This window comes from Panthera pardus, unplaced genomic scaffold (assembly GCF_024362965.1).
Source record: "Panthera pardus isolate Hobbes unplaced genomic scaffold, ASM2436296v1 HiC_scaffold_22, whole genome shotgun sequence".
NCBI classification, from domain to species: Eukaryota; Metazoa; Chordata; class Mammalia; order Carnivora; family Felidae; genus Panthera; species Panthera pardus.
The window spans coordinates 8,285,268-8,301,854 of record NW_026526788.1 but is presented as its reverse complement, the minus strand read 5'-3'; the positions used below and the strand labels follow the sequence as shown (position 1 = coordinate 8,301,854).

Below are 16,587 nucleotides of genomic sequence, written 5' to 3'. Positions count from 1 at the left end.
AATAAGCGTCTGAAAATAATAAGCATTTAATACATCTCAACTGCTCCTATTATTATGGTTGACCAAAGGAAGCTGTCACTAGCCAATAGCTATGGCAGGTGAAAAACCTTGAGTTCTTCAATGTTAGATCATTCCAGCCTTTCTAAAGATTCCTCACGGTCGGCAAGCACTCAGTGTATCAGTGAAGTGAATGGTGGCAAGTAATTAAATATAAGCTACAAATCAGAAAAAATGCTTTCAATTCAATGATTGCCTGTATTTTGAGTAGAGAGATGAAGAGCGGGTGGGAGAGAAGGCATAGAATGTGATCCTCCTACCCACACAATAATATTCTGTTGTTCATTCAACAAATATTGACTCTCACCCTTTCCAATTCAGAATAAGACTGACAACGTGGTTTGCCAAGGAGAAAGTAAAGGGCACACAGACCTGTGACAATTTTGCTCTTTGGAAAAGGTGTTCAGTAGTGTGCTGCTCCCCAGAAACAAAGATGTGAATTATTTATTCAGAGGGTGGGGGATTATCTGCTAGGTGCTAATGCCACCTTGGCTCCCAGGTAATCAGTTCACCAGGAATTTTAAAAATAAGAACCCATGATGACTTTAGCAAAACATATCTGCAAGGCAAATCTGTGGTCATCCATAACTACTATGTATCTCATGTTAAACACAGAGGACTTTTGGCCTATCTGCCCTCTAAGATTACCAATGTAATATTTCACTCTTCTGCATTAGTAATTAGAAGTGAAGCATGGGGCGCCTGGATGGCTCAGCCAGTTAAGTGTCTGACTTCGGCTCAGATCATGATCTCGCAGCCCGTGGGTCTGAGCCCCACGCGGGGCTCTGTGCTGACAGCTCAAAGCCTGGAGCCTGCTTTGGAATCTGTACCTCCTTGTCTCTCTGCCTCTCCCCCACTTGCACTCTGTCTGTCTGTCTCTCTCTCTCTCAAAAATAAATAAACATTAAAAAATTAAAAAAAAAGAGAAGTGAAGCATAGGGATTTTATCAAGTAACAAGCATGTTTGCTATTTAAGCAAATTAGAACACTAATATGAAATGTCTCTTACTGGAGAGTTTTAAATTATCTCCTATATAAGTTTTATTACCTTTAAAAATACCAAGAAGAAAAAAAAAATAGCAAGAAGAAACAAGTTACAAAAAAAAAAAAAAAGGTTATTTATTTATTTATTTATTGAGAGAGAGAGAGCGCAAGTGAGCATGGGAGGGTCAGAGAGCAAGGGAGAGAGGTATCCCAAGCAGGCTCTGTACTGCCAGCCCAGAGCCCAATGTAGGGCTCAAACCCACACACCTTGAGATCATGACTTGGAGTGACACCAAGAGTCAGACATTCAACCGACTGAGCCACCCAAGTGCCCCTTGAAATCAAGAATATATTCAGAAAAATTGTCATTTTAGGTTATAACGATATACGCTTTTAAGCTATAAAAGTCATAGGATATGCTTGCTTTTAGAATTCCTTCAGGAATTTAGAGCTCTAGCTGACAGATTTTTTTTTTACAAAAGTTTTTAAGTAAACTAAACTACTTAATAAATCTTTCCATGAAAATTTAGTGAGATTTGCTCCAATCAGGTTAAAATTTGTGATTTTTAGGACCTATTAAGCCTCAATTTGGAATATACATCAAACCTATAAACAACTTTGAACTTCCATTGATTGCATATGTGGAGGGTATGCTGAGACCACAAGAAAACTACAACAGATCTGCAATTTTTTAATGTATGGGGAAGAAAACGAAGGATTCACATGTATACGAGATACATTTTTCAGTAGCAAATGGCATCCGTGTGATATATAGGGTAAGTAAATAGAGTTCTATTAGATGGTCCTAACACACAGGATTAGCTTTCTGCACCAAAATGACAAATTCTAGGCAAGGAGTGATGCCATATGCCAGGAAGGAAAAAGTGAATAAAATCCATACATAAAGGAGCAGAAGTGTGGAATAAGGGACTTTGAAATTAAAAAAAAAAAGAAAGAAAAAAAAGAAAACTAAACTGGAGGATACTTTGGGCCATTCCAGCAACCAGATCGAAATTCACAATTGGTGATGAGAATCCATAAGCAGTAAGTAGGGCACTTCACATTGCCAGCATCTGCTGGGAATTTCTTTCTGCAAAGCAAGTATATTTCACACATTGTTAAGTTGCCCTTCTGTGTCATGCCTCAGAAGATGGAGGAGGCAAAAACCAGAAACTTTTAGCATGCATGTAAATCTAAAAGCTAATGGGTGAGGGGTGCCTGGGGGGGCTCAGTCGGTTAAGCGTCCGACTTCAGCTCAGGTCATGATCTCACGGCTCATGAGTTCGAGCCCCGTGTTGGGCACTGTGCTGACAGCTCAAAGACTGGAGTCTGCTTCAGATTCTGTGTCTCCCCCTCTCTCTCTAACCGTCCCCTCCCCTCCACTGTCTCAAAAATAAATAAACATTAAAACAAAAAAATTTTAAAGCCAATGAGTGAGATCAAAGTGAGAGAAATCTCCTAAGAAAGTGACCCTGGCCTTTGATAATTTTAACCAACAAAGGATAGAACATTGGGCATAACTAGTATCCTAAATATTTTATTATGTTAGTAAGAGAAGGACGAGAAAATGATTTTCTCAGCCTGAAGCCAAAATAGTGGAAACACTGTTGAGTGAATAACTTATGATGGCAGCATTCTAGATACTTCCATATTGTTATCTTGTTCAAATTGGTAGGAGTATCCCATTAGAATGAAACAGCTTCAGACTGTTGAGGAGAGAGACTGGGTAGTAAAGAAGCATTCTGAGACTCAAGCAGGGGTGGTCATGATGACGACAATGGGGATGGTAACAGTAAGCTAATGTGGATGCACTAGAAATCCTCTGACACACTTTTAAAGGGGTGCTATACATGACAGAAGTAGATGGTTGGAGACACAGGCAAAGAAAAGAATATTAATCTCAAGTTTAAAATAAAGTGTGGCGTGAAAAAATACAAAGATTTAAAATGAGTTTTTTAAGATCTAGAGGAAGCAAAGAGAATAAGGGACAGTAAGAACAGGATTTAGAGCAGATGTAATAATAATAATAATAAAAAAGAAGAGTAGAGCTATTCATCAGCTATTTGCTTCAGATTATACCATGAAAGAGAAGTGATTTTTAAATACAGACATTATCTAGCCAAGAGAAATGAAAATTAAGACCCCAATGAAAGACCATTTTATTCCCATTTGGTTGGCAAAAATTGAGAAATCCTATAATATCAAATACTAGAAAGATATGGATCATCAGAATGTCTCTTAAACACTGAGGGTAAGAACGTAATTTCATGCAATAAACTTTGAAAAAGAGTTTGCCATTTTCTCCTTAAGTTGAACATTCTTATACCCTATACCCTACATCCCTTGTACAAGAGAAGAAATGGGGGAACCTGGGTGGCTCAGTTGGTTAAGTGTCTGACTCTTGATTTTGGCTCAGGTCAAAATCAAGCCCTCTGGGATCAAGCCCTCTGTCGGGCTCTGTGCTGATGGCAGGGAGCCTGCCTGGGATTCTCTTCCTCTCTCTCAGTTCCTCCCCCATGCTCACTCACTCTCTCAAAAATAAACAAAAATTAAAAAAACATATAAATGAATAAAAGGAGGACATTTTGAGCCCTTTTCATGTTAGCAAAAACATAGATTCAACATAAAAGGTTATCAACAGAAAAGTAAATAAATAAGCTAGGGTGTAGTTGCCCAATGGAATATAATGAAATAGTAAAATCAAATGAACTCCGGCAACACATAGAAGGGTTGATGAATCTTAGAAAACAGTATTAAGGAAAACAAGTACCAAGAAATTATATATAGCATACTGCCCTTTTAAAAGTTAAAAACAACTAAAATTAAAAACACATATAATTATATGTATAATTATAATATATACACATTTGCATATATGTGATGTGTATGTATTAACAAATAGGTATGATAAGGGAAAATGACATAAAAGGAGAGCAAGGGTACTGGAACACAAAATTCAGGATGATGGTTTCCTTGTATGTGGGAACAAGGTATGGGTTAAGGCGGAAGATCACATGACTACGTGTAAGTTAGTATGAAGGTCTTAACTTTTCTTGCGTGTGGTGCATTTATGGGTATTTGCTACATTACTAGAAATGACTACATAACTAACTTAGTAAAAGTAGGCCACTATAATGGGCCAATGGTAAGGGTCTAACATGGAATCCAGAGTTACGATTAACCCAGTTCTGTGTTCCTATGGTTAAAATATCAAAACTGAAAATAAAAACCTAATTGATATGTAAGCAGTGCTTTCAAAAGATCCTGCAATGGTGAAAGAAGACATGAAGGCATAAGTCTCTTAAGGTGAGTTCAACTTTTAAGACTCAAGGCAAAAATAGACATTATGTGAATGCAAAATGATTACTGGTAAACTCTAAGAAACCATGAAGGCCAAGAGGAAGTTTCGGACTCTGGGATGCTGATTTATTTTTCTTTTCTTTTCTTCTCTTTCCTTTTCTTTTTTCTTTTTTTCAGGCTCCATATTTAGCATGGAGCCCTGACATGGGATTTGATCCCACGACTCTGAGGTCATGACCTGAGCTGAAATCAAGAGTTGGACGCTTAACCTACTGAGCCACCAAGGTGCCCCTTTATTAAAAAAAAAAACAAAAAACAAAAAAAAACAAGACAATCTTCTTAATGCTTCCTCAAATCATGAAAAAAATATAAACATAATTACCCTATTTCTTCATCTTAATGAGGTTGCAGTGGGGAAATTAAATATGAAGAGCAAATAAGTATTCAAATTAAGAAAACTTGATAATTCCAAGGTCTGTATTTGGCTCACTTTAGAAATTCTCTCCTCATGTTTTCATTTTTAGTTTAGGGACTTTGTGGTCATTGGATTTTCCCCCAAAAGCAGTCTTCCCAAAGGACTAATTCCTTAATTCTCATTTTTTGGTCTATACCTGTGAATGTATCTAAAAATGATGAAGTCAAGCTTTCACTTTTTGCAGATGACATGATATTCTACATAGAAAACCCGACAGACTCCACCAAAAGTCTGCTAGAACTGATACATGAATTCAGCAAAGTCGCAGGATACAAAATTAATGTAGAGAAATCAGTTGCATTCTTATACACTAATAATGAAGCAACAGAAAGACAAATAAAGAAACTGATCCCATTCACAACTGCACCAAGAATCATAAAATACCTAGGAATAAACCTAACCAAAGATGTAAAAGATCTGTATGCTGACAACTATAGAAAGCTTGTGAAGGAAATTGAAGAAGATACAAAGAAATGGAAAAACATTCCATGCTCATGGATTGGAAGAATAAATATTGTTAAAATGTCAACATTACCCAAAGCTAACTACACATTCAATGCAATCCCAAACAAAATTGCACCAGCATTCTTCTCGAAGCTAGAACAAGCAATCCTAAAATTTGTGTGGAACCACAAAAGACCCCGAACAGCCAAAGTAATATTGAAGAAGAACAACGCGGGAGGCATCACAATCCCAGACTTTAGCCTCTACTGCAAAGCTGTAATCATCAAGAGCATGGTATTGGCACAAAAACAGACACATAGACCAATGGAATAGAATAGAGACTCCAGAACTGGACCCACAAAAGTATGGCCAACTAATCTTTGACAAAGCAGGAAAGAATATCCAATGGAAAAAAGACAGTCTCTTTAACAAACGATGCTGGGAGAGCTGGACAGCAACATACAGAAGAATGAAACTAGACCACTTTCTTACACCATTCACAAAAATAAACTCAAAATGGATAAAGGACCTGAATGTGAGACAGGAAACCATCAAAACCCTAGAGGAGAAAGCAGGAAAAGACCTCTCTGACCTCAGCCGCAGCAATTTCTTACTTGAAACATCTCCAAAGACAAGGGAATTAAATGCAAAAATGAACTATTGGGACCTCATGAAGATAAAAAGCCTCTGCACTGCAAAGGAAACAATCAACAAAACTAAAAGGCAACCCACGGGATGGGAAAAGATATCTGCAAATGACAGATCGGACAAAGGGCTAGTATCCAAAATCTATAAAGAACCCACCAAACTCCACACCCGAAAAACAAATAATCCAGTGAAGAAATGGGTAGAAGACATGAATAGACACTTCTCTAAAGAAGACATCCAGATGCCCACAGGCACATGAAAAGATGCTCAATGTTGCTCCTCATCAGGGAAATACAAATCAAAACCACAGAGATATCACCTCACGGCCGTCAGAGTGGCTAAAATGAACAAATCAGGAGACTATAGATGCTGGAGAGGATATGGAGAAATGGGAACCCTCTTGCACTGTTGGTGGGAATGCAAACTGGTGCAGCCACTCTGGAAAACAGTGTGGAGGTTCCTCAAAAAATTAAAAACAGAACAACCCTATGATCCAGCAATAGCACTGCTGGGAATTTACCCAAGGGATACAGAAGTGCTGATGCATAGGGGCACTTGTACCCCAATGTTGATAGCAGCACTTTCAACAATAGCCAAATTATGGAAAGAGACTAAATGTCCATCCACTGATGAATGGATAAAGAAATTGCGGTTTATATACACAATGGAATACTACTTGGCAATGAGAAAGAATGAAATCTGGCCTTTTGTAGCAACGTGCATGGAACTGGAGAGTGTTATGCTAAGTAAAATAAGTCATACGGAGAAAGACAGATACCATATGTTTTCACTCTCATGTGGATCCTGAGAAACTTAACAGAAGACCATGGGGGAGGGGAAGGAAAAAAAAGTTAGAGAGGGAGACTCTTAAAAACTGAGAAGAAACTGAGGGTTGATGGGGGGCGGGAGGGAGGCGAAAGTCAGTGATGGGCATTGAGGAGGGCACCTGTTGGGATGAGTACTGGGGGTTGTATGGAAACCAATTTGACAATAAATTTCATATTAAAAAAATTAAAAATAAAAATAAAAAAATAAAAATACTTTTACTGATTAACCATATAGCTAAAAATAGAAAGGAATAATGACCATAATGCCTGTAACAGCAGCCTAAAGATACACTGCTTTCTGTAAAAAATAGGCAAATTCACAGCACTGAAAAAAATAGTCTTCTCTTCAAACTATTCCCTACATGCACATGCGCATGCACAATCTTCAGAGGGATTGTGAGTAAAGTGACTGTACATTTGTACTTCATAATGCTGATTGAACTAATAGTCATCTGTTTATTCCATTTTTTTTCATCATGATAAGTGCACTCCTTAATCCCCATCACCCATTTCACCCATTCCTGTCACCCACCTCCCCTCTGGTAACCATCAGTTCGTTTTCTGTAGTTAAGAGTCTGTTTCTTGGTTTGTCTGTCTCTTTTTTCCTTTGTTTGTTTGTTTTGTTTCTTAAATTCCACATATGAGTGAAATCATATGGTATTTATCTTTGTCTGACTTATTTCACTTAGGATTATAGTCTATAGTTTCATCCATGTTGTCGCAAATGGCAAGATTTCACTGTCTTTTATGGCTGAACAATATTCCATTGTGTATATACACCACATCTTCTTTATCCAATCATCTATCAATGGACACTTGGGCTGCTTCCACACTTTGACTGTTGTAAATAATGCTGCTATATATACACATAAGGATGCATGTAGCCCTTTGAATTATTATTTTCATTTTTTGGGGGTAAATATCTAGTAGCATAATTCCTGGATCATAGTACCTTATTTTTAATTTTTTTGAGGGACCTCCACACTGTTTTCCACAGAGGTTACCTCAGTTTTTGGGATGAGGATTTTCAAAATGAAGAAAGGTAACTTCCAGAGACCCCAGTTTGATATGAATCATCAAAACTAGCCACTAACATAAACACAGGGAAACCACATTTAACAAGCTTGTGGCCGGCATACTTGCAAAGAGCTATTTAACACTGAATGATAGAGCTGAACTTTAAAAATATTTTGGCTTTGGACTATGGTCTGACTCTAATTAAAGAAATGATCATGTATGTTAAAAATTATAAAATTTAGGGGTGCCTGGGTGGCTCAGTCAAATAAGCCTCTAACTCTTGATTTTGGCTCAGGTCATGATCTCGCAGTTTATGGGTTTGATCCCTGCATCTGTCAGTGCAGAGCCTGCTTGGGATTCTGTCTCTCTCTCCCTCTCTCTCTGCCCCTCCCCCCCATCTCTCTCAAAATAACTTAAAAAATTATAAGAATTAAAAATACATCAAATGTCAGGGGCTCTTGGGTGGCTCAGTCGGTTGAGTGTCGGACTTCGGCTCAGGTCATGATCTCACGGTTCATGGGTTCGAGCCCTGCATCGGGCTCTGCTGACAGCCCGGAGCCTGGAGCCTGCTTCGGATTCTGTGTCCCCCTCTCCCTCTGCCCCACCCCTGCTTGTGCTCTCTGTCTTTCAAAAATGAATAAACATAAAAAATTTTTTAAATAACGTTTTTATTTAAATAGAAAATATCAGACTATATTGCTCATAGGAAGGGTATTAATTTCATGAAAATTTTCTTTCAACCTACCTATTTTCATGTTTCCATAAATATACTGTATAAATGTGCTTCTTATTGTGGGTTCTATTTTTTTAATGTTTATTTATTTATTTTGAGAGAGGGAGAGAAAAAGAGCATGTGCACATGCACGAGTGAAGGAAAGGCAGAGAGAGAGAGGGGGAGAAAGAGAATCCCAAGCAGGCTCCATGCCATCAGCACAGAGCCCAACGTGGGGCTCACTCTCATGAACCATGACATTAGGACCTGAGCCAAAATCAAGAGCCAGATGCTTAACCGACGGAGCCACCCAGGCACCCCTGTGGGTTATGGTTTAAAATAAAGCTGGAAGGTAACAACTTTTCCTTATGCTCTGTAGCCTGTGCTCTCCCCCTGCTCCCATTCACTTGAGGCTACACCACAAATAACTCCCTTGCCCATTCTACTGGCTCCTGACCACCAGGACAGAAGCACGTTCAAATCTCTCTCTTAAATACAAGTAAACAAACGGCAAACAAAAATAATCCCCCTTCAACGTCACAATTCCATCTATTCTTTTTCTCTTCTCATCTCTCTCAATCTTCTAGTAAAGAAACATCTAGGCCACATCTCCTCACTCGTGGATCTCTGCTTAGTTCCCCATAATATGGCGCTAGCACCACCAATGGCCCCTCTCCATAATCTTCTGGAACTGTTCTCACCACTGTCACATGATGCCCATGTACTAAATCCTAGAGAAGTTTCAATTCTTACCTTATTCATCCCTATTCCTAGCAGCATACGATTCTGTTGACTACTCCCTTAGGTCTACAGCTCCTACATATGCTCATGCTTAAGATTCTCCACCTGCCTGTTTTTTTAACGGGTTTCTTTTCTTCTAGAAGGAGAAACATAAACCCATGTTTTTAGAGGCGCAGCCGCAGGCCTTCCCCTCTACAGAGGGGAAGAGACGCCTTCTCTTTCTGGGCAAGACCATCCATGTCTATGACCTCGATTCCCTTCGAATGCTGGTAAATCCCAAATCTGTATGTATAAGCCATCCCTGATATACTGAATGTCAGGCACGAATGCCTCATCACATGTCTGACATCTCCACGTGGCTGTCTCACAGGCATTTTTTTTTCCAATATATGAAATTTATTGTCAAATTGGTTTCCATACAACACCCAGTGCTCATCCCAAAAGGTGCCCTCCTCAATGCCCATCACCCACCCTCCCCTCCCTCCCACCCCCCCATCAACCCTCAGTTTGTTCTCAGTACACAGGCATTTTTAACTAACAAGTCCACAATGTAATAGGTCATTCTTCCTCTTCACTCCAGGCCCGCAATTCTCCCGGGCTCCCCATCTCAGTATCGGGTACCACCATCTACCCAACTGCCCACGTGAGAAGCTTCAGAGACACCCTGACTCCTCTTTTAATTCACCCCTTCATTCACCCTCCTATTGTGAGATATAAATGAAACAAAGACTCAGGAAATACTGTTACTATTTTCACATGCTCCACTTGTCACTGGACAGTCACGGACTCCCGTAAACCTTAGGCTAAGCGGGCCTCCCAACTACGCACCAGCTCCTGTACCACTAACAGCACTGCTACCACTGAACTCGACACAGCTTTTTGCGATCACTTGCTTGCATTTTGTTTTCTCTCCCTCAGACTATCAACTCCAGGAAGGGTGTATGCATTTTCTTCTTATTGGCCATGTCATCGACAATACCTTGATGCCCAGTGAATATTTGTTGAATGAATGAATGAATGAATGAATGAATGAATGAGTGAACGTTTGGAAAATTAGTTCCCCGTAAATAAAATGTGAACAGGGAAACAATGGTTACCTGTCAAGGAAGTTTGAACAGAGATTCATTCAGCAAGTGGAAAATTAAGATTAATGCCTCTTCAGGCTTCTAGGATTTAACAGTATTTTATCTAGACCCCAAAATACATAGATTTTTATCCTTATGTCAGATGAAAGTGATTTCCCTTTATTCAAATTAAACATTAAAGTCAAGATGGATTTATTTACCTTTGCCATAATATCTGCATAAGCCATATATAAAAAATCTTCCTCCAGTTTGCTATGAAAAACAAGAACAACACATGAGTTTTTAAGTGGGAGGCTTGTCATGAGCAGAACTACCATCATGGTAAAATAACCTTTAGTTTTCAACCAGTATGCCCTTTTAAAATGAAATAAACACAAAACCTAGGCAAAGTCATCATTCAGAAATATTGTAGAATCAGCAAAGATCTCAGACCTACACGGCTGTCCCTGTCCCGCCTTACCTTCCAGAAGAGGCCTTCAAATCTCACAAAATAAATGGTCTAGTGACTTACACACAATGTATAGCTTTCATTTTCTTGAAACTACAGAAGCTGAAACAAGCAAATTTAAATGAGGTAGGGGCTTTGACAGCAGAAGCGATACTCGACATTGGATGGAAAGACTCCCCAAATTCTTATGCTACTATATTGCCCCAAAAATACAATGGTCATAGTGATTCTCAAAAATTAAGAAATATGTTTACTAATCCTTTTCTTACAGCGTATGGAAATCATTAATTCATGAAGAAAGGTTTCCATCAAAAATTACCTAATATTTGCAAAGCTATTTCAGCAGTTCAAAGCTTCAGCCATCAGAAAAATTCACTTATGAAAATACCTCATTACCTGACAAGGCCAGACAGAGGGTTGCTCTATGCTTAGGAATGAGATGATTTTGTTAGTTAGGAAATAATAAGAGAGAGAGAGAGACATCGTGAGAGAAGAATGGATCACATTGGCTAAGGGGGAGAAATGTGCATTATTATGGCATGCATAGAGGTCACATGAATTTATCTAGACTCTGAAAAGACTCGGGCGGAAAGGATTGATAATTAAATTATCTTCCGGCTTCTGCACGAACCAGAGGGAGGCCTTGGGCAAAGGAGGATTCCTTTTGTATGGCAGGGATGCAGATAAATGTTTTATAACCTCTCCAAGGTTTCCTCCACAGAGCGAATCTATGTAGTGCTCCCTAGGAGGAGCGGACGCTGAGCCCATTTTGATTACTGGGCATCTGAGTGCAAAGCTTACTTAACTACACAGAGGGTCAGCCTTTGTGGCTCTGGGGAATTCATATGAACCAGGCTGCAAAAGCCAAGGAAAATGGAGAACGCCCTCAAAATAGACCTCAAAGAAACTTCCTGTGGAGATGATGGTTCACCCACCTTCTAAGGTTTCTTAAGACCCACTGCACAATCTACCCAGGAAATTTGGGTGCCCACATTTTTTTGTGTACTGGAATTTGCTTTGGGTTCCTTTTTTTTATTTATGAAGGCCATTTGCGATGAAGAAAAAACTCATTTTATAAGATTCAGGATCAAGTAAATCCGCTGATGACTAGGTTGTTAGGAAAAACTGGAGCTCACAGGTAGACATCAAAGCCTGCACTTGCATGAATGCTGGCCCACAGGTGTGTGGCAGACTGGTCTTATCTTGGAACAATTCTCTCTCCTAACAAGAGTCAGATGAAATTGAAACATGAACATGTGACACGCGGGATACTGAGACATGGGTTTCTTTATCTGTTCTTCCTATGCTCACACGAACCGTCCCAACCATACCATTTCTCTGTTAAAGCTGTTCGACTAAACAGAAGGATGAGCTGATGGAGGGGGTCGACTCTCTTCGTGCCTTCCTCTTCCTCTGGAGGGTCTGCTCCAGGTTTCTACAAAAAAACCAAATTGATAAAATTTCACACTGAAATGAAATGTTCACTCAAACTCAGGAGCGGTGTGAGGGTCAGGAACAATGAATAAAAGGAAAGCTATTTTCTTCCTGCTCTGGCGTGTGTGTGTGTGTGTGTGTGTGTGTGTGTGTGCACGTGAGCGCACACGTGTGCACGCATGCTTTAGAGGCATTGTGCGTGCACGTGTGTGTTTTATATACACTGTGCATATGTGTGTGGGTTACATAATCAATGCAAAATTATGCAGCTTAAAAAAAGTTACTTAATAATTGGACCAAAAAACACTATGGGCAAGGATGACTCACATCACTTACCAATTCTGACTGCCATTCTTGGAAGCAGATTCACAACTGGGGGTGTATTTGGTACAGAGATGTCAGCTTTATGGAGGGCTCAATTTATAAAGAATTACAATAATATCCTAGGTTGTTCCAAGTATAAAAGTTTAGTCCGCACAACACTGAAAATTGATTATTAAACATAGCATCGTCTTTGCCCACACAAGCAATGACAGGGAAAGAATGCTAAAAGTTAATGTGTGAACCACTTCTACATTTTTTATTTTCAGTTACTTTAAACTCACAAAGAATAGTTTTGTACTATTAGAACTTTTAACATGAGGAAAATTATAAAGCATTTTTACTGACTGTAGAGTTAATTAATCTTGACTGTCTGTTGAATGGTTTAATGACTTTTGTATCTCCAAGGCCTTACCCATTTAGACTGATTTTCTCTCTACATAAATGATGTTCTTTCCTGGATTTAAAGGTTAATGTTGTAGATACTGGGTACACGTCTATAAGATACCCAAAATTCTATTGGTTGTTTTGGTTCTAAAGCCAAACCAGAATTCATTTAAAATATATAGGGATAGTCAGGGTCAGGCTTTCATGAATTATATCAGTTTATCCAATATTCTCTGATAACTTGGGAGTTAAAAAAAAAATGTTTACAGATGAGGTCTTTAACTTGAGAATCAAGAAACCTCCAACTAGTCTGCAAAATTCCAGAGGACCATATGCCTGGAAATTTTCCTGAGAAGATAGTTTCATCAGATATTTTTTAAAAATAACTTTAGGTTTATTTATTTTTGAGAGAGAGAGCAAGCGAGCATGAGTGGGGAGGGGCAGAGAGAGAGAGACACACACACACACAGAATCCGAAGCAGGCTCCAGGATCCATGCTGTCAGCACAGAGCAGGATGCGGGGCTCAAACTCATGAACCGCGAGATCATGACCTGAGCTGAAGTTGGACACTTAACCAACTGAGCACCCTGGTTCATCAGATATTTAATCAGGTCCGCGACTTATAAAACATTAAGACTGGGGTGCCTGGGTGGCTCAGTCAGTTAAGCAGCTGACTCTTGATCTTGGCTCAGGTCATGATCTAATGGCTTCGTGAGTCTGAGCCCTACATGGGGCTCTGTGCTGACAGGGTGGAGCCTGCCTGGGATTGTCTCTCTCCTCTCTCTCCCTGCCCCTTCCCCACTTGTACAGTGTGCCCCTCAAAAGAAATAAACATTAAAAAAAAGATTTAAAAAAAAAGATGAAGACTCCTCTCCTCTCAGTACGAGAGCACCTTTACCTGTCCAAAATGGCGGGACCAAAAATCTAGTCTCCATCTAATGCATTTTACCATGACTTCCTGTTCTTCTTGCGTCTAGTCCCATCATTCTCTGCCTCATATATTTTTAAAAACCAGCTACTTTTCATTGGCTTTTGTTAACCCTCAACTTATTTTTGGTGGATAACTTCTATATGGTTCAGCTTTTATAGTTCTATGCTAGGTTCTAAGGTGTTTAAAGGTGCTCTGCAGAAGAATTTAAAAGAATAATCGAGTCAAAGCCTGGTTATAATAAACTTCTATCATTCACCTGAAATTCGGAATTGCTGGGTGCTGATGAGATCTCTGAAGTAAGAAGAATAAGATGTTCCCTGAACATTGAATGCAGTAGCAGTCAAGAATAGAAAGTTTCCTAGGACCAACACTGCAATGGTGCTTTCTCTCCGCTATGATAGGATAACCTGGTCACGCCAGCGTTACTCCACCAGACCCAAGCCCTCTTTCAACTTATAGCCCCATTAAGACATACTGCTAAATCTTCTATCAGCTTATCTTCAAAGTAGTGTTCTTCTGTTTCAATCCAAGACTTTTCGTATCCCTGAAGAAAGAGGTTAACGGCCCGGTGCCTAAAAAAGAAGCATAATTTCAAACAAAGAGTTTTCTTTGTTTTTGTTTTTGTTTTTAAATAAATTGGACAGGTGCTTTATCACTGGACTCTCGGTGCGCTCAAAGACAGAAGATAAAAATAAACTTCCCACTCTTGATTGCACAGGCAAGACATGGTAGTCAATAAGGCAAGGCTTCTCGTAGCACATTCTGACTTGCATTTAAATTCTGGCTCTGCCATTTCTAAGCTTCATAATGCTGGTCAACTCTTCACTTTACCAACATTCACTTTTTGTTCATTGATAAAACTGGGAAAACCCCATCTGCACTTCAGTCTGCAGAGACTTAAAATGAGATAAGCCATGTAAAGCACATGGGGTATATGGATGGTCATTAAGCGGTAGCTAGTATGACATCAAGTGGCTTTGGCAAAACAATATAATAAGGATTAATAAGGAATTAGTCAGTGGTTAACATTAGACACAGGCCCTGAGGATGACAAAACAAAACGTATTGCATGAACTTAGTAGAGTATACACCCAAAGATTAAATACTGGAATACTGATGATAAACGGTGGCCTAAGAAATAAAAAAATAAAAAAAATAGCGAGGACTAAAAGAATAAGTAAACTCATCATGAAGCCGATGAGAGGTATGGATAAGACACCACCATGGGAAAGGATAAGAGAAAGTCATGACCATAAGGGAACATCATAAGAAAGTTAGAAGTGTTAGAAGAAAGTCAGAAGTGTTAAAAGGAGACGTGTCATTACGGAATGGGAAGAAAGCTGAGCCCAATGGAACTAATGGTGAGTTATGGAGTCATGAGACACGTGGTTAGATAGGTTTATGAAGGGCCTGGAAAACCAAGGAGAGGAACTGACAGTGCATCTAGAATGCTAGAAATCACCATAAAGTCCTGTGCACGGGCCAGACATGACAAAGGACAGGCTCGACAATATTGGTACAAGAGAATCATCTGAGCGGCTTTGAAACGATACACTTGCTAAGCCCTCACAGAAATTCTCATCCAACAGGCTGAGGCTTGGATATTTCTTAAATGAATTTGAATGTATTTCCCAAAAGCGCCAGGTCTGAGCACCACTGCAATAAAGGATACAATTTTGAGAAGGTTACGTGAGAAAGTGGAATAGCAGATTCCATAACATCAGGGAAATCACCTCAGAATCTGCTGCCATCAACCTGATATGAAGCAATAAACACGTGAGCCGGAGGGGTGGCCATAAAAGGAAGGATAGCAATGTGAAAAGAGATCTAAGAAAAATCTGATGGAATCTGGAGAATGACTGTACAGGACGGACCAGAAAAGGAGTAAAACTATGGATTCAAGGTTAATGTTCTATTGACTAACTGGTGACACCATAACTGAGTTAGAGAATTTAAAGTAGCACATGGTCTGAGGGGGAAATTAATGTATTTTATACTCAGTGAATGTGCCTTGGCAAGGAATCCAGCTGTCTCACTGAAAGGGGAAAGTGTGAAGTTTCTTTGTTTGCTTTGTTTGAGGGTTGGGGGAGGGGTTTGTATTTTGTGTTGTTATTCTCTGACTCATTTATTTATTCAAAGATGTTCTGAAGGTCAGTGTTCCAGGTACTAAGGATATAAAATTGAATAAAACTCTAAAGGATCTCAAAGTCCAGGGGTGCATGGGTGGCTCAGTCGGTTAAGCAACTGACTCTTGGTTTCAGCTCAGGTCACAATCTCATAGTTCATGGGTTCCAGCCCCGCATCGGGCTCCACGCTGACAAGTCAGAGCCTGCTTGGGATTCTCTCTCTCTCTGCCCCTCCCCTGCTCAGCGTGCATGTTCTCTCTCAAAATAAATAAATAAACTTAAAAAAAAAGAACCAAAATAAAGGATCTCAAAGTCTGAATCAGAGAGACAAATAGGCCCAACCTTACAGGATCGTGCCTACAATGAGAGGTCTGTAAGAGTGTTCTGGAAACAAAGAGGAGGAAGTGTTCCATTTGCAAGGAGTTGAAGGACATGGTATGGTTGGGTCAGAGATATTCCAAAAAAAGAGATGCAGTTGAGCTGAGTCCTGTTTACCAGATGTGGGGACGATGCCACTTATACAAAGCTCAGAGAGAAAAGAGCACAGTTTCTTAGGAAAACTGCAAGGAGGCTGAAATGGTACCTGGGCCACCGAGTCAGACTCAAATATACCAGTTTCTCTGTTAACGAGTATGCCAGCTGTAGCTCT

At 39.6% G+C, this 16,587-nt stretch overlaps 1 protein-coding gene across 9 annotated transcripts in view; it reads right to left on the bottom strand.

Moving 5' to 3' along the window:
* The window catches only part of RYR2 (ryanodine receptor 2), a 756,877-nt gene that overhangs the window by 90,962 nt on the left and 649,328 nt on the right, over positions 1 to 16,587 (bottom strand). For all 9 annotated transcript variants that reach the window (XM_053910232.1, XM_053910224.1, XM_053910226.1 and 6 more), the window contains 3 exons: positions 14,288 to 14,384; positions 12,070 to 12,173; positions 10,491 to 10,542 (listed from right to left, as the gene is read on the bottom strand). In XM_053910232.1, coding sequence (XP_053766207.1) covers positions 10,491 to 10,542; positions 12,070 to 12,173; positions 14,288 to 14,384 — 253 coding nt within the window. The remainder of the gene's footprint in view (positions 1 to 10,490; positions 10,543 to 12,069; positions 12,174 to 14,287; positions 14,385 to 16,587) is intronic.